The sequence below is a fragment of the Aptenodytes forsteri genome, unplaced genomic scaffold (assembly GCF_000699145.1).
Source record: "Aptenodytes forsteri isolate BGI_AS27 unplaced genomic scaffold, ASM69914v1 Scaffold249, whole genome shotgun sequence".
NCBI classification, from domain to species: domain Eukaryota; kingdom Metazoa; phylum Chordata; class Aves; order Sphenisciformes; family Spheniscidae; genus Aptenodytes; species Aptenodytes forsteri.
Genome location: NW_008796188.1, coordinates 2,762,719 through 2,781,760, shown reverse-complemented (window position 1 = coordinate 2,781,760; position 19,042 = coordinate 2,762,719). Strand labels below are relative to the sequence as shown.

Genomic DNA, 19,042 nt, shown 5'->3' with positions numbered 1-19,042 from the left:
CCCTGCAACATTTCTTACAACATCATTATGTGTTACTATGGAAACTGCTAAAATGTGACAAATACAAAAGCCTAAAGCTCTGCTGCATAAGGAGTACCCTGATCCTCCTTATTTCCCTCTTTTAGTAATTTGATGACCAAACGTTTTGAGCCTAACAAAAAAAAAAAAAGGCACCATTATAGTGTGGGGGGGTTGTTGTTGGGTTTTTTTTGCATTGCTTTAACAAGTTACTGAATATTTTATTAAGCAAGCAGCCAAATGAAGTCACATTTCACAAATCCACCCCATCGGGAGGCACTTTTTAAGAAGTGAAACGACACTCAAAACTGACAAACTCAGTGCTGTACGGTGCTGCAAGGAGACACCTGAAACTGCAGCGAGATCTGTGTCAAAAACTACCCCTTTTCTCCCACTCCCCCTGACTGTTCCACTACATAAAGTGAGAGACAACTCAAATTATGTATTTTACCCAGTAAGGATGCACGTATTGGACAGATAAAGGGAGCCATAACTCTTTAAAATGGGCTAAATATCTTTGAGAATTAAGCACTTCTGGAAAGAGCATGCTTATGCTCATTCATAAGACAGCACAAATTAATCTGCTTCAGAAGCAGAAGCGTCACGAGATGTGCCAGCCGAACTCTGCCACCACTATCACAGGGAACATCTCGTTTTGCAGTTAAGACATCATGGTTGCACATGAGCACCAGGGAGAAAACAGCCATCTGCCAAGTTGTTCACCTTCACTAACCTGACGGCTTACAACTAACAGAAGAGCTTTAAATACATCGCCGTGATGACCTCCCTGCTTGGGTACAACCACCAGCCATGGACAACTGCTGGAACAAGTGTGTTTTGGCACAAAGTCGGAGGCTGGTTTTGGGGAGATGCAGACAAGAAGAGAGCTGCCTTCAACACGACCAATTAGCAGCAAAATTTTTGAGACACCCCATCGTAACAAAACCGGTGGATTTAAGCTCTCAACAGCACAAGTCTCTGACGGTCCCCTTTTAAATATTCTCTTTCACCAAAGTATCATCCCCCTCACTGCTGATGTGATGCAATTTAATGAAAAAGCATGTTCTACACAGAAACCCCAGGCACCATTAACCAAATCCTTAACTCGGCGCGCCCGTGCCAGGTACCCTTCCCATAAATAGCTTGTTCAGTGCTGAGGTCAAAGCTGGAGCAGGCATTCCAGAAAGTAACCTTACCACAGAGAAGGTCGGGCGGGGGGGGAGAAGAGCTGGATGTTACTTAAGCAAACCATTTCATTACATCAAAAACCAGCACATCAGCAAGTCTTTCAAATACAGAGAGCAACCACCAGAGGATGTTAGACAGAACTCCGAGCGCAGTGGAGAATCGAACCATCCCCAGTTCCCATCAGGCTCCAGACACATGAAGGGCAACTGCAACAGACTGCAATTCAATTTTCTCTTTCCACTCCCCAGCTGAATTATTAGTCAATACACAGGCCTTCACCTATTTGTATTTTTAAGTCCTTGCTTTCATTCAGAAATCCAGCAAGTAAAACTTAAGTCAATTTTTTTAAGTTCTCTTCTACCTAAAGCGTTTTATCCGAGGATGGCCCAGCAAAGCCACCCAGCCCTCCAAGCCTTTGAAACGAGACACTTGCAAAACGCACCATATCCAGGGTGTGCCCAAAACACGCTCCGTGGAAAAATCTGTTGGGGTAGTGCCAGTTTAGCAAGGAAAACATTTTCCCCCAGCTGGAAGCCTAACGTAGCGCTGCTGCCGAGCTAGTGCAACCAGAACATAACTGCTGGAGGAGAGAACAAAGCGGGGGGGGGGAGCCCATGTTACTGCATAATGAAAACCAAAATCTTTCAGGAAGAAAAGCACATCCGTGAAGTACACCTTTGCAATCTCTTTAAGGAAGCCCACGTTTGCCATTGCTCCAGTTTTAATCTTAGCCATATAGTCACTTTTCATCTTGTGTCAGTATTAGCAAGAATAAAAACGCAGCTCTAAACTGCAGCTGCTTACGGATGCCGGTGTAATGCAATACAAAAGTCTTTTTCCCATCCCCCACATCAGTATATTAGACTTCAATATTAGAGATCAGCTCTAAATGGGGCCCCTTTCCCTTGCTCAAACACTAACTTCAGTGTCACATGAGATTGTAGGAAAGCAGACGAGTTACCACACCAGGTCTTTAATGCCAGTTCACATTCACAAACTTCACAAACATTTTCTTCTGCTGCTTCAGATGCTGTGACAGGCTTTTTCCAATGAAAAGCAAGGTAAATATTTACGCAACCCTATCCAAAGTGTCACCCACAAGTCCTAAAAAATCTAAACTAGAGCCCATTCTTAGTAGCTGCCCCGCTGAGTAAGGGCTATAGAGACAAAGTGTAGTTTATTGGTAGTGCCAGACACCAAATCATTTCCAGTCCTTTGCATTATCTTTCATACACCAGCCCAGCGCATCCCCACAGCCCAAGAAACAAGCAGATAAGATCTGACTGCGAACAGAACACCACAAAACCTTGCAAGAGCACTAAAGGCATCTGCAAGAAAGATGCTTCGTCTGCATTCAGCCCCCCACACATACCAAATTCAAACACTCCTGCACCACAGCACCTGACTCCACCGCTATTCTTCACGCACGCGGAGTGCTGGTTCCCTTCTGCTCCCCCCAAAACAACTGTGACTTCAGCCCGGAAAGGTAATTTAAACCAATGCATCAAACTCCCTCTAGGATGAAAGCCAACAACACTGCCTTAACAGAGTTCTGTGGATGGCAACGCGAGTACCTACACTGAAAACACCTAACTTCCCCTCCATGCTCCAATAAGGTCTGCATTAGGATCAAGGCTCGAATAAAAGTCAGAAACAACTTACTAGACATCCACTGTATCTCTAAAAAGTGTACTACGACCAACATTTCTTGGAGAAATAACTGACTCGTTTTTCTTAAGATCCTTCTCAAGCAGCGTTCTCATTTGCCCTCTTTTCTTAAAAGCAAGAGGGACTTGCAGAGTGTCCTACTTACTCTGGATACCTGATTAAGCATTTTTGAACAATGAACAGCTCTCTGCTATTCTGCTTTCAAATGCAAAGCAAGAACACGTTCAGGATTTGCTCTCTTTCTCTCTTCCCAAATGAAAGACGCTTGAGGGACATCCCTTTTGACCAACATATTGCTGCTGAGCAGCATGTGGATTACAACCAATTCAGGTATGACACATACAAGTTTTCATAAATAGCTGAAAACTAGAAGGTCAGGCACTGCGCTGTAGTTAGTACCTACAATCACAGCTAGAAGTCAAAACCAAGAAAAACACCACAAAAAGCCAAGCAGGTAACTGAAAAAGTCATAAAGAGTAGAGACAAACTTTTAAGATTGCTCTGCATAAATCAGAGTTAGTGAAACGTGTTTGTGACCAGTAGGAAAAGCTTCCTTAGCCCCCACAGCGTGGGATTTGCCATCTGAATTACAGCTCCATGAAGTCACAGATTTGAGAAACACTATTTAATAGCCCTTGAGATACAGGCTTCCTTATCCTGCTCTCGCTTGAAAAATATAATCAACGGAGAAAAATCAGAATTTCTGAATCCTATTTCTCAGCCAACTGATGCACCAACTGCAACTACCCCTCAAACAACCACTGGCGCAAATGCCACACACATCCCTCTCCAACACAGGACTTTGAAATTAGTGCTGACAAAAGCACGTATTAGTGAGAAATCTTCATTACTACTCCAAGTCCAGCAATTCTGAAATCCAGGCAGCTCGATGTGACACAGCACTGGGAGGAGTCAACGCACAGCTCCAAGGCTGTGAAATGATTCACTGCAACACCAAAGTGCAGAAGGTGCTCGGATTTCCCACCAGTAAATGGGGATAATTAAAGTGTGCTTAAGCATCATGGCCATAGGCATCGTAACAACCACAACTGAACACGCTGTAGGTACTGTGTGACCCTCGTAAAAGGTGGTGTGAGAAGTTAGACACTAGGAACTTCAGTTCACTCTCAGCAGCTTGATGTAACTGCCATCAGAACAGTGACTTTCCAGATAAGAAACCTGAACTGAAAGGTAAGTTCCAATTAACTATTTGTCTTCACTATCTTTTCAGAATTTTTTTCCATGGAACATAGACTGAAGCTGGGGATTGCAGAGACTAAATCACATACCACTCACCAGCTAATGACTACGTTGCTGCTCAACACGGGTAACTAATCAGACAAAAAGAATTGACAAATTCTGATGAAACTAGTCTACAGCCAAATGCAAGACAACCAAGGGAACCAACCAGTCTGAGAAAAGCACCTATTATGGATATGCGTGAGCCACATGAAGTATTTCCCACTTATATACATATTAGTACAGGGCCACAGAAACACGAGGACTTTGATTACTTGCTAAACCATCGCTTGGCCACATAAGCCAGAGCCCAGCCAGCAGCCCTCCAGCACTGGGAGGAATTCGCATGCCCTGCTCCGAGCGACCTTTCACAAACAGCAGTTCCTGATCCTACCACGCTGACAACAGCATTTGGGCTCTTTCAAAGTAGCACAGGTTTCGCAGTCGCAGACGGCTGCTGCCTACGGTCACACCCAGCCGAAGAAGTTCAGTACGATTCTCTACAGAGGAGGCTCCAACCTGCCTTCGTCACCACCAAGCAGAAGGCAAAGCTTCTCCAGCTCCTAACTCTACCACCGCACACGCTTTTGAAGCGACACTTAAAAGGATCTTAGCTGTGAAGCAAAGAGTTGTATATTATTAATCTGAGAGCAAATGAAATGCAACGTGGTGGTCCTTGATCCACGTAAACCTAAGTATGCATCATGAACCAACCCTGTCTGCATGCACTGTCTTTCTCCGTCAGCTGCATAAGAAGCAAGAGCGCCTTGTTAAACCAAGCCCATAGCTGGCAGGGCTTCCCAACAAAGGTGTAACAAATACCTCCCTGCTTTGTTTATGCATTACATGATGGCCTGGTTATGCACCTGAATGACAGCACCTACCTGGGCAGCAGGTCCACGAGTGCTTTAAAAGGACCTACCAAGTTCTGATAGATCCCTAACGCTACTGGAAAGATGCAATTCCTCAGGGAGATGCCGCTTGGCTATAGATAGCCAAGATCAGGCGGGCCAGAACAGTACAAATGCTTCGAAGTCTGTCCTTGACCAGATACTGATTCTGGAATGCCACCATGCCAGAAAAACTCAAAGGTCAGCTCTTATCTAAGCATGATGTAAACATGCTTTGCTTCTTTTGCATGCTTCTACTTGAATCCCAGAGGCAGTCAGTGACATGGCCACTTACTGCAAGCAAGCTACAAGACACAGCGTTTGTAGCATAACTCTCATTAAAGATCTAGAAGAAAGGAAGCATTTTCCTGGGGGAAGGCAGGGGCACCCAGGAACAATACATAGCCAAGGGATGCTGATTGAGGGATGAGGCAGAAGTTTTTACAGTCATCAAGATATTCCGTCTCACTACCGAAATTAAAATAATCAGGGTAAAAGTCTTCCCTCTAATAAGTAAATTCAGCAAGCTGCAAAACCCAGCCATACTTGAGCAACCCTGCAAAAAGCCTTCGCTTTTCTGTGCTCACACAAACATAAAACAATGGTTCTGTACAATAAGCTGGCCCAAGGCGGCTTCCCACTGGAAAAGTCAGCTCTTCCCCTTCCTGTCTCTTAGCACTACTTTGAAAAGAATGATATTTAGAAGCACTCGGATGCATGTACCAGCTCTTAAGGTTGACTTCAGGAGTTTGGCTAACAAGCACAAATGTGCATTCAGCCTCAACTTCAGTAATGCCAGAGCTCGTGAGACCCAATGTCAAAGCACTCATGCCAACAGGACAGTCAATGCTGGGAAGACTAATTACTAAATACCCACAGGCATAAACTTTTAACTACGTTTGGTGGGCCTGGCCTAGATGCCAGCGTGCATACACACCAGCTTCTGAACCTACAGACAATAGAAGGATCGTTCTTTTTATTAGTTTTAAAATCTTTGGCTTTTTAAGAGTACTCAGGAGGTTGGAGAATGTAAAGGCATGACTAACACAAAGGGCAGAAAAGTCAGCAAAGAATTTCACGCATCACGTCTCTGAATACCGCACTTCCTCTTGGGATTAAGATGAGTGGCAAAGCAATTTCACTTTGCTAGACAACACGTGAATCTATGAAACCCACAATATGGGAAATTTAGTATTACTTTGGACAGAATTTTAATCAAATGTCTCCTCTAATAACAACTACAATACTTACAGATGCAGTTTTACTACTAATCCCAACAGTAGGCTTGTGGACATTATAAAACAGGAATAAAGTTATTAAACTCTCTTCTCTAACAGCACAAGAACACCTTTATGTCCAGCCAGCAGGGATCACAAGCTCAGCTACTAGCTTTACACTGGGAGAAAGCCGAACTCATGCCACGTTTAAGACTTCACATACAGAAATTCATCCTATGCTAACATCTCAAAACATGATGTCACATTTAGCTGGAATTTAATAGTCAAGAGCTACGACATCTGTTTATCACCACTCATCCATATGAGCCTGTTTTTGGAGGATGTTGAAGTTACCAAGTACACACACTGTTCACGTCCACCTACCTAGTTCAGTAAAATTTGTGTCACGCAGTACTCGACCAGCCATTAACATTACTTTGGACAACAGGTATCAAAATACGTTCAGTTATTTCTCCGCAGAGGTCTGAACAAACCCAGAATAGCGCAGGTATGCAAAGTCCTGGTGACTATTTCCAGCCTTGATCGGAAAGCCGTCCGCATTCCAAACAGGACCCCTGTGACTGCTGCAGGGAGCTTTTTGTCGACTGTAGCTATACTTCACAGACTGAGGTTTAAGTTCAATAGGTCCATCAGGGTGGAAGAGATCATCTACTGATGCAAGCAAGATTTTACACAGACTAGACACAGAATATGGCCTTTTAAGAGATCTGCTCAAAATACTGTGATATGCACTCCTAGGGAAAATGCTTGTCTTGGGAAGAAAAATTTCCCTTCTTCCTTGACCTGTCTCAAGACCTTTTCCCTTGATGAGGATCTTCCTCCTCCCCGCACAAACTGACACCTAACACTTACACGAACAGCATCTAGTTAACAACATAATTATGAAGCTGTTGCCATCATTAATTGCAACTCACAGACAAGAAGAAAATTCCCAACAATTATTTCCCAGAAATGCAAGAGAACACGCTCACTTCACACTTCCACTGGCACTTGGACGAAATCCTTTCAGAGGGTTTTTTTTTTTTCCCAGGCATTTCATTTAACAAAAAAAAATTAAAAAAAATTCCCCAGTCACAAGTATGCTGTCAGCTACAAAGATTCAGACTGGCCTTATTCTACATAACTTGTTTACAACAAAGATTCCCATTGTAAAATGCAAACATTTCATTCCAGGGGACAGGTCCAACACATCATGGAGAGAACCGTTTATAGTATTTCAGGTTTGTATCTGCAGCATGCTTGCACTGCTCCAGCCAGCCAGTATTTCCAGGACTTGCTGCTCCACAAGCACACCAACGACTACCGTACGCATGAAGAATTTTATCTTCAACGTTGCATGTGCTGCCTGAACTATGAAGTGTGCTGCAAATCACACCACACTAGTTTTAACAACTACTTCTTTGATCTAAGCCCATCAAAAGAGAAAAGTGTTCCTACAAAATCCAGATTTTCCATCTGCCACCTTTCAGCTCGCTCTCCCCCCATCAGAGGTAAGCAAAGCATGACTGCTACTTACAGCGGTACGTGGGGTTGTTCTGGGTCTGCTTTGGTCAGTTCCTCTTCTTCAACATCAGACTCTCCTCCCGAGCTGCTGTCAGTGACATCCGAGTCAAACGCTTGTTCGCTGGATCTCAAGTTGGCCATACCACTGGCCGTGAATCTCTCCAGTTCTTCTGATATTGAATCACTCTTCAAGAAGCTGCTTAGGCCTTCTGAAGTAACTGTCTCACTCGCAGCTTTCCTCAAGGCTGCTTCTGCTTTCCTGGTCAACATCAGCTGGCTCCGATGCCTCAGGGGGTCCAAAGTTGGAAGCTTGCTCAGAGTTTTCTCCAAGAAGCCACCCAACTGCTGCTGGATGTGTCTCTCCACCTGCTTTGCCTGCACCACCTGCAAGCGTTTCTGCAGCCTGCGGGCACGGTTCTCAATGTCTGCCTGCCGTCGCAGCAATGCCCTCGTCCTCATCTCGGAGTCGAGAGCACTGTGGTGACCGACCAACAGAGAAGGTTTCTGCTCCTCCAACTTACTGCTCCCAAAGTCAGAATGACTAGCAACACCGGGCAACCTAGTCTCTCCGCTGCCACCCTCGAGCACCCGCTGTTGCTCCGTGGAATTAAGGGAAGATTTGTTTGCAGTGCTATTATTGCTAAATGGAGTTGTGTGCTCTGCATCAAGGCTTCTATGTGGAAGAGTGCAATTGGTCAACCCGGTCTTCAAGTCCCCCAATTCAGAACCTCCTGCATTATAGTCAACACCCTGGAGGGCAGCAGAAGGAGGAGCGCACTTCCCACCATTCAGAGAACTAGAGTTTTCATGGTCTGAATTGGTACTTTTGGCCAATTTCTTGGCCAAGCCATTTACAGGCGCTTGCGGGAGAGGTGGCTGGCTGTTAGTACTCATTGTTTTTAGATTCTCCAAAGTGAATTCCAACACTGGTTGCCTCCCCAACAGATCACTTGTTTTCAAGAAGGACTGAGATAAGAGAGAGTGAGATTTAAGGACTGTCTGCTTGTTGAAGACTCCTTGCAGCTTCAGAGGCTCTTTTGAAGAAACAGATGTTACATCCGAGCAGAGATAAGAGGCCACTAGCGGCTGCAGCTTGCCCAGCTCTTCCTTCGTAGGGTTGTTTCGGAAATCTAAACTGGGATCCTCCGGAGCAATGGCTTTCCTTTTGGTGCCGTTGGCAGCCAGGAGGATGTTGTTGGCGTTGCCGTTGCTCTCGGCACTGCCAGGCGACAAGGTGGAGGACGGGGGAGCCAGCTTGAATCGGATGTGGTGAGCTTCAGCTGCTGCGTCAGTGAGAGCGGGCGCCATCGCAGCCATTCAGCACAGAGAGACGGGAAGTCCAGCCTCTCCCGGTGCCGAGGCCAGCTCCACTGCCTCCCACTGCCTCTCCCGAGGACAGCCTACAAGAAGGGAAGGGAAAAGAGCAAGTTAGGCATTGCACTTATAGAAAATAAAAAAAGAGCAAGTTAGGCATTGCACTTATAGCAAATAAAACAAACAAGACAGACAACAGCAGTGAGACTTATCGACCCAACGCTCTTGGTAAAGCCACACAAGCTCCATGTTCAGCACAGCATCCTCCCTCTGTGACCACCAGCCCTGTGCTCAGTGGAGCCATGTGGGCACCAGGCAGCTAAAAACAGAAGGAGCAACATGCAAGCCGGTCTTCAGGATCTCCCAGAGCTAGTGCCTGCCCGTAACTACTATCCTCATCTTTCAGTCCATCCACCGAGCACACCAGCATCCTTCCAGGCCTTCATGAAAGGTCTGGCCCTGGTTACACCCATTCCACAACGCCACCAGCTCAACTTCATCTATAAAAATCCTTCAGCTACATCTATAAGAGTTTTCACTGCTTCTACTGCCAGCTCAGGTGTGTTAAAAATGACACAATAGAGCTATAACATGTAACAGAGACAGGGCTTGAGGGGAACAAATCTCCATATGCTTAAACTCCCAGTGGCTGAAGAAACCCCACCACCTCACACCCACTGACAACCCTGCCGCTTCCCTGGAAGCCTTGGATTTGAAGAAAGTCATTTCCCTGGCGTATATGAAACCTACTTTCCCAGAAGTACATTTCTGAATAAGCCAGGTGATTTCCAGTGTTAGCAATTCCCATTTCTCTTTCAAGAACATGGATAAAGATTAACCCACATGCACACCATGACAGAGCAGTTCTACGCTCTGACTGCAATAGCAAGCCATGGCTTAACTCAACTAGATCAAACAAGTTAAGAGAAATAACCAAAGACCTTTCATTCATGTATACTACAACCTTTTCCCCTCCATCATCTTCACGTTTCTGGTCACTTACCTACTTTCTTTACCACTAAAAGTGTCAGCGTTTTGTCTTTTCTTTTTTTTTAACTGCATTCACATAACCCACAGCACAGGCTGTGCTAACAGTGCAACAGTTACCTTCCTTTTGCTGCAAAATTTATCTAGCACCTTCATAAGCTATTTCAATGTCAATTTAATAATAAGAAGTTGCCCTGATCTCTTGCCTGATATGCCAATCCTCTAATTTCACATAAATTTGCATAAGCTTGTTGTAGCTGTTCATTAACGCATCCCAATGACAAAATTAATATACCACTTTACAGGAAAAGTGAGGACTATCTGAAGTTTGAATACGTTGAATGAGCAAAATTTAACAGCCAGTTTTGTTTCTAGCCTCATTCAGCTGCACCACAGTTGCTCCCCAGCGTCACACCAGGTGCTTCCCCATAACAGGGACCCCACAGACAGACATTAGGGCTGAAAAACACTAAGTACTAAAACTGAAGTTTTGTGAGAAGTCAGAGATGAGTTAGAGAAACAAATCCACATTCCCACGGAGGGAAGGCCCACAGGACAAGCTCAAAGTTATTTGCTGTGTTTGGTTTCCAATGAGCGTGTAACGTTGGCCAACTGGCAGGTCCCTCACCGGGTCTACGGTTCAGACCATCTGCAGTCTCACTAACTAACTCTCTCGACAAACCCAGTTAGGCGACACAGAGGAAGAAGGCAAGGAAGAACGGATACACTCACAGAGGGACTGATAAAAAAAAAATATCGAAGCTCTTAACAGAAGTACAGAGACACTAGAGGTGGCTTCAGACTTCAGAAGTCCCCTGTTGACAGAACCTGGCATATTTTGTAATCAACTATACCTTGTCCTTACTGAAAAAAGGGTACCGCTTGCCTAAAAATTTACTGCGCGCTCACTGAAAATGGCTTTTAGTCACCATTTGGGTCCATAAAGATTGAACATGACTATTCAGGGAGGAAAGAAAAAAAGGGAACTTGCAGGGAACTTTCCACTTGTAGCTAAGACGCCCTTGGGAGAGGAGGGAGGAAGACTGCCAGAGTAAAGGACTTCCCCCCCCTCCAGCCTCCTACCAAGACCTTCACTACAGAGACACGTACACTTGGAATGGCTGTTCCTAACGGGCGCTCTCAGTTCTGCAGAAACACGCTGGTCTCTCTTCCAAAGGAAGACTCCTGGATCAGTGCTCTTCACCACAATTATCACCACAGCATTGCAAGGTATCGAGAGCAGCTTAGGAAATACCCATACTGCAAAAGAGCAGGAGAACCTGCACTTGGTGCCGAATGCAATGATTCTTTATGGACATATTTGCACTGCCCTGCAGCCATGTAGGAGTTTACCTAGGCTGAAGAGTATTTTAGAGTAAATTTGTAGGTCGTCAACTTTAGTTAAATTAACAGAAGTAGAAAACAGAAGCGAAACTTTCATACTGCCTTTTCCTCCGGGTTAGCAAACTCACTTTAAAAAGAAAATCCTCCTACTAAGCTACTGCAACCCTCCTTGGCTTCACTTTTAGTTGGGTGGACAGCATTTAAAATACTTTGGAAGCCTGGAAAGCCTCCCTTAAGAATAAGGCTTTGTTCTAGTAGCTTAAAGAAGACCTCCAAAAGTTATTGAGCGTATTTTTTTTTATTTTATTTAGGTCCTTATAGACTATCTGCATGCTAGACAGCACTGGTTTTTCTAACACTGAATTAGATCTCTACTCTTAAGAACAACCCCTGGAAAAAAACATTAAGGAACATTTGTAAGCATGTTCCCTCCCCTCTGTTTCTAAGTTTTGGTTGTTATTAAAGCCATGTTACACTTATCAGTTAATTTCCTCTTAACAGGGAATTGGAGGGGAGAGGGTGGTAAGGCATCTCTCTGAGGTGACCACAGGAAGGAGGAATAAAGAAAAGGAGAGGTCATTCACATGCACGCAGTCTGAGGAACTTTCAGAGCGTTCTGAGAATTTTGACAGTAATTCCAAAAATTATCCTGAATCTTGTGTCTGCCTCTGGGACTCAAACCATGCTGGCAAGTTCTACCCAAACTGCTATCACTCATCAATATTAGTAGATTGATGTGAGCACCCACAGGCCCCTTTTTTTGGTGTTTCTCCACAAAGAGTCTACAACTTCCAGCACTTGAGTTGACAAGCGTGTGACCAAGAGGCTTCTCCCGTCGCTGAAGTCCTGCTGGTAGAGAACTGTCAGAGTAACTGGATTACCGCTCCAGTTCCACTGCCACAGCGTGCGTGCTGCCGTACAAGCTCCAGCCCTGCCTTCAACACCCACGGCACGACACCTCGTGCTAGACTTCACTTGGGAAGATCCAAAAGAAGTTTCTTCTAGAAGGCCAACACAGCGTTTACAACGTGTCTTAATATAATACTCAAAATCCACAAGCACGTTCTTGATTTTCACTTTAAAACTAGAGCACTGCCAGAGCAGTTAGCATTAATTAACAGAGGAAAGATGAAAGGCTCTAGTGAGCAGATAAAAACAGGGTAATCGTAACTCGCCCATCTTCCCGAGGAGTGCATGCAAGGCCACCGAGGGAGGAAAGTCACCAGGCCTAGTCAGGTGGCTTCACCCACAATTCTACATCAACTACACCCACCAACATTCAAACTCTTACCACTTTCTAAACACAGAGCAGAGGGAAGAGTGGGAATAAGGTTGAGGCAACGATGGGATGTTAGAAGAGGCACGAGGAATACGCCCAGTCACACTATACCCTGGAGCAGCTATCGGGTCATGACACCCCTGAAAACAATCCTTCAGCATGCTGACTTATTCAAGACCATCTGCTTTTAAAACCCAATTTTACAACCAGACTTTGAAAGGAGAACTGGGTTTCTAAGCACATGATTTTGTGCAACACCTCAGAAAATAAGCCCAAAATGAACACGGAAAGTTTTTGCTCCCTGAAATCTTTGTGTCATGTTTCAGGGGGAGAAACCGGGCACCTGTGCTTGCCGTGAGGTTCACGAGAAGATCAGGGGAGTTCTGAGTCCTGGACACAGTAAGTATCAATAGCCTCTCCTTTGCCCACCCATCTTAAACACTCATTCCAGTTTCTCTCCTGAAGGGCTCTCCATGCCCTCCCACCAGCAGGTCTCCTCACAGACACGAGTCCTCCCCCCACGGCCACCCTTCTCATGCCGCCAAGCCCTGCACCCACCTGGCTGCATTACCTCTGCCTTCACTCCCTTTGGTGACACACACATCTACCTTGTGTATTTGTATTCCCTGAATTACAGTTTAAACCCCTGACATTACATCCAAATTCCTGCACCTCCTGCCTAGTTTCATCACGTGCCAAACCACACTGGGACTGCTCTTTATAGTTGCTGCGAGGCCTCCTTACTTCCCCAGATCTCCTCCCACAAGGCACTCGCCCAAACCCACCTGGGTGCATTCCCCTTTTCCTACAACTTGCATGAGAAATGAAGACAGAAGAGGTTACGGGTGACCACGTGGACTTAAGTTCAACACGCACGTAAAGGACAAATAACCTCTGTGTTAGATGCAAGCCTCCCCCCAGCTGACTACGCGACCACCCGCAAACTCCTTCACCTCCAAAGCTCTGTCCTACCCAACACACAGGTTTTGCAGAGGATACGGACACGAAGGTGCTCTTGAATTCGAAGCAGTAAAGGCAAAGCTACCCTGAAGGAAGTGAATATTATACCAATTCCCGCTTCCCCTCTCCTCCCCCACTATGAATCAAGAGTGCAGCCAACTCTTGAATTTGTGTGGTTACAAATGTCTTTCAGAAAAAAAAAACCCAAACCCTAAACAAACCCAAACTTGCTAGAACAAAATCCATATACACTTCATTTTGCAACTGAAATACATCATCTGTGCTTCTAACCTCAGCAAAGTAATTTAAAATGCAGGTACTCAACGCACAAGCTAACACCCTGAGCCCTAGAAATATTTTCCACATCAAAAACGTACATCTACCAAAAGTTATACCTATTATGCATAACAGATCCTCTACATGCCTTTTGTTATCACCTTTCAACATTTTATAGTTGTAAGACAGATGTTTACCAATTTAGAAAGAGATTTACATGAGCAGTAACTCTCAAAGCTTTAATTAAGGAAACGTGACAGGCAAGTACAGGACGATAAACTTATTGATAAGCCAGCTATCGTGCAGTTTGGCAGACTGTATGCTTATAACAGCCTACATTTGGGAAACAGGCTTTTTTTTTTTTAAATATTAATTAAAAAAAGGTTAAGAACATACATAAGAACCACAGATTTTTAAAATATATACACGAGTACCTTCCACATGTATTAACACTACAGACTCGCACCTAATCTCTCTGGGAAAAATAAGAATTTTAATATTAAGAACATCCCAGAGAACGGTACTTATGCACTGGAACAAGTAAGAAAGATATTACTGAGCTCCACTTTTATAGCCTTTGTTTCCAAGCAGAAGCCCTCAAGATTAAAATAAAAGCTGCTGTTTCCACTTGCTGGTCCACACGAGTGGCAAGGTCTTTTGGCCAACTCTAAACAGCAACGCGAGGCCTCCTTCTTCAAGAACAATTTTCTCTTATGCCTGTGAATTCTCATTGGATATAAATAAACCAAATCAATTGCATAATCTGAGGTAGAGAAGGTTTTATCAATATTATGTCAGAAAGGAAAACAAAAGCCACAAAGCAAGATTAACTGTCATCTCCCCAGTCAAAAGTCTGGAAAGTTAAATAATTACAAGCAAGAATGCCTTCACCTGGAAAATTAAGTGGCTGGAGATAAAAATAGCCATTGCTGTTAAGTCTTTCTTCAGAACAAAGTTGTTGTTTGCAGTCAAATAAAAAGAAATGTGGTTTAAAAAACAATAATGGGACATGTGCACAAAGAAGCAGTCTGACAGAGACAAAAAAAAAAAAAAAGTTTTAATTGTGAAATCCGGGTCTCCCCCCATCCGGTATCAGAGAGATTTTGTTTTTCTTTCGCATAATCTGGGCAAGTTGCCCAGGAAATATGAAAACCTGAACTCGGGACTCAGGGAGCAAGTTAAACAAAAAACAGAATTGCCTTTTAATTTTAAAGACACGTTTCCATTCACTAGGTGCAGTCATACCAACCTTTGCTCAAAAACATATGATTGTTACCAAAACTGTTAAACTCCCCCGCCCCGTAAATGGCACCACCTTAATACTTCATATTTTAAAACAAGGCATAGACTGTCACCTCAGAAAGCCTTTTAGAGTGCCTTGCGTTAACTGGCCACATCCTCAAGAGGAAATAACAGAACAGAGAGGAGCAGAATTAAGTGTCTCCCATCACTAGATCCTTGCCCAATCTGGTAGACTCGTCTCCAGCCGAGTTTAAATACCTTATTTTGAATGGAGTTCATAACACAGATCTCCAGGACGCGTATGCTCAGCTAACTGCAGATCTCAGCTTTTATTGCTCCTCGGATCTCACAGGAGAGAGAACAATCCACAAAGACCGCCCTGGCAGCAACTAAAAACAAGATGACACGAACTCCAGAACAGAGATACTCGTTTAATAGAAAGTGATGTTCAATCACACATCACAGGTTCCTTTTTATGGGCCATAATTACACCGTGAACTCAGTTTGCTGTTTCTCATTTAGCGTAAGACAACTTCATGGAAACCATCCTCTGTCGCTGCAGACCTCAACACGAAGTTACAAAGATTTCAGAGAGGACTCCTAACCTGTGGTAGAGCTGAAAATGAGAAATCTTTAAGGACCATCTTCTGCTAATGTCTCTGAGGCCCGAAGCAGCTCCCGATACAGAAGTATATATTTCAATTAAACTTTTTTTAAAAATAGCTCGTTGTTTGTTTTTTTTTTTTTAAAACACTTGTCTTTCCACCAAATCTGCAAAGAATAAGTTTGCAGCAAGAGATTAAGGAACAGATGAAGATGCGGCCTGTTCAGGCTGACAGCTACTCCCATTTCCTCTCTTCAGATGCGATTTTTCATATCATTAGATAAACAGCACAGTTTCATCATTAAATTCAGATACTGTGCTGTCAAAACTCTATCCTCCAGAATTAAGTCTTCGTGCCTATTAGCATATCCCGTTTCGCTGTTTGTCTCATTCTCTAAACCGAGTTAAACTTTGGCAGTCATCTGCTAACAGCGGTTCATGGCAGGGGGAGATACACACTTATTTTCTAACTTTCTCTGAAACCTGAACAGGACGTTATCCCAGCTGTCCTCTTCCAGAAACAGGGGTCTGAACTCAGGCCAAAGAGGACACGCACAGGGTTCAGTGGAATTATGTTTACTCAAGTCCTGCATCACCAGGACTCTTGCCGATTTGAGTATGACAACTCCTTGCCCAGCTGAGAAAAAGAGAAAGCCTTTATTCCAATTTAAACGATTTGTTACAGAAAACTGCATCCTTGAAGACGCAGCTAAACTGCTATTTACAAGGCTGGGAAGGATTCTCAACCCAAGCGGCGTGCTCGAGCCTTTGCTGCTTTTCATTCCAGAGAGACATTGTATTCCTGGAAGTTCTGAGCAGGGACACGGTATTTATAAACCGCTGCAACAGAAACAGTGCTTCTCAGATCACCTGCCATGCTGACTGCCCAAATGCTAAGAGGCTCTTTTTAATGAAACGATAAACACCTTGAACAGAGGCATGCATGCAGAACTTAAATATTATTTGGTCTAATCGGTATGTGATCCACCTGAGACACTTACACTGAATTAAATTCCCATTTAGGCATAAGTTGGCCCAACTGTTTCCCCTCACAGTCCAGTAAAAAACAAACAAAAACATGCAAAATCAGGTGCTGTTAAATGGGGATGGGCAGAAGCATCACTGACCTACTCTCAAAAAATAGTTCCAGAAAAATGTAATTTTCCAGGAAAGGAAAATTATATGGAAAGGGGTTGTGGGGGTGGGGGGAGGCCCACAAATCAAAACATGTGCTGCTCGCCCCTGCTCCCCCTCCCCAAGCTTTACCCTTTCCCTGCCTCGGTAGGACCTAAGAATTCCTCAGGCCTTATCTTTACTTTGCTATACGTTAAGTCTTATCCTCCCTGGAAAAGTCTTTTGAGGTTCCTAAGGATACGCACCACTCGCCGCCTGAGCAGAAAAAGGGTGGAGTGCTGAAACTCCAGAGACAGCCTTTGTTCAGAGTGTTCATTAGATAATGGCAGTTGCATTCACAAAAACACAGTTATAAACAGGGCAAAAGGAAGTGACTTTGGTCAAAGAACTGCTCGGTTTTCACCCCCGACTTGCGTGATGTCAGAATTTCACCAGTTCTCCAGTTACCGGATGATCTCTGAGAGCAAATGAGACTCAAATACAGCATTAAAAAAAATAAAAGGAAAAAGGCCGGGGGGGAGGGGGGGGGGGGGGGGGGGGCAAAAAAAAAACCCCCAGCCACATCTGCCTGGTCATCTGCTGCTTTATCACCTCTGAAGAGGGAACACAAGTCATCCTCATTGCTAAATCATTACAAATCAGCTATAACAGTATCACAACCAAGTTCCACAATTAACTGCTCCTGCAGCGTATCAATCCATTAAGCCCTGCACAGCTGTGCTACCTTGGCAGTGTGGCTACAAAAAAAAAACCATACCCATCCCTCCCGCGCCAAAAAACATGCCGCCCATATCTTGTCTCCGACGGTGGCCGACAACGGACACCTCGGGAAGCAAAAGCGAGCTGCCCGGGATCCTGGTCCCATCGGCGGGGGCGGGGTTTCCCCGGCTTCGCCTTTACAGCCCCCGGGGTCGACTCCGCTTCACCTCCCCCTTCGCTGATCTAAAAGGCTGCTGACTTCTCAGTTAAAGAAATAATATCATCAGATTGAACGGCGTTGCTACCCGCACCGTTCCCGTGCCAGGATGAAAATTCAAGAGGACTACGCTAAAGCAGGGGAAGAGCATCGGAGGTTCCTCCATGAAAACAAAGGCTATAAAAAGGACAAATATGGTTTTGAAGAGAAAACGCTTACATACAAACAGATCCCTGGATCCATAACTACGGCGGAGGTTTCGTCACACGCACACAGAGACACATAACACCTTAACTGCCCCCCCAAAGTGTTTTGTACCCCTGTCGTCAGCGGGACCGTACCACGGCTGAAAGTACTCTCCTACTTTCCCACCTCGGAGAAACAGGCTTTTACCTCGCCTTATTTTTAGAGGGACAAATGACACTGTACACAACACATGACATGATGTAACCGCGAACACAGACATGGCCCAAACCAGTTCAAAATATAATGGTCAGTCAAAACAAATAAAAACCTGCAGTTCCTCCCATATCCTGACCGGTTTCATGGAAAACTACAGTTTGTCATTCGAGTGCATTTTACGTAACAGGCAATATAATCTATATAATGCCTGCGTTTTGATCCACCTGTACCCAAATTTAACGAGCGGAGAGATGACACCTCGGTTTGTAAGGAGGGTCTGCCTTTTTTTTGCAGAAAATAAGACTAGTTTCCAGTAAATTTGGCCGCTGTATTTTTCCTTTTACACGACCCTCGTTTATACCCGAAAAGGAGGCAAATTTCTCTGTAATCAAGCACTGGAAGATGCTAATCCCGTGATGGAAGTAAACACACATACCGATCACGGAAAGCATTTCAGGATAGCCGTGCTCTTCCAGCTTGTTTTGAGAAAAATAATTCCGGATCAGCAGGGCCAGTTCGAAAAAAAAAATAAAAATAAAAAATAAAAGAAATAAAAATAAGCAGCCGGAAACACATACCGATCACGGAAAGCATTTCAGGATAGCCGTGCTCTTCCAGCTTGTTTTGAGAAAAATAATTCCGGATCGGCAGGGCCAGTTCGAAAAAAAAAATAAAAATAAAAAATAAAAGAAATAAAAATAAGCAGCCGGAAAGTAAATACAGGAAAACGGCTTAGAAGCTCAAACCCACATGAAAAATTACGCTATTGTATACCCCCAGAGAAGGGGAAAGCACACCGTGACACATCCACGGCTCCCGCACGCAGACACCGGTGAAAGT

The 19,042-nt window shown here is 44.4% G+C and overlaps 1 protein-coding gene across 3 annotated transcripts in view; it reads right to left on the bottom strand.

The window, feature by feature from the left end:
• KANSL1 (KAT8 regulatory NSL complex subunit 1) overlaps positions 1-9,138 on the bottom strand; it is an 83,149-nt gene extending 74,011 nt beyond the window's left edge. For 2 of the 3 annotated variants that reach the window (XM_009287902.2, XM_009287903.2), the window contains exon 1: positions 7,758-9,138. In XM_009287902.2, the coding sequence (XP_009286177.1) occupies positions 7,758-9,061 (1,304 nt within the window). In that variant the 5' untranslated portion in view covers positions 9,062-9,138. The remainder of the gene's footprint in view (positions 1-7,757) is intronic. The other variant, XM_009287904.2, reaches the window with a different exon arrangement.
• Between the last annotated feature and the right edge of the window lie 9,904 nt (positions 9,139-19,042).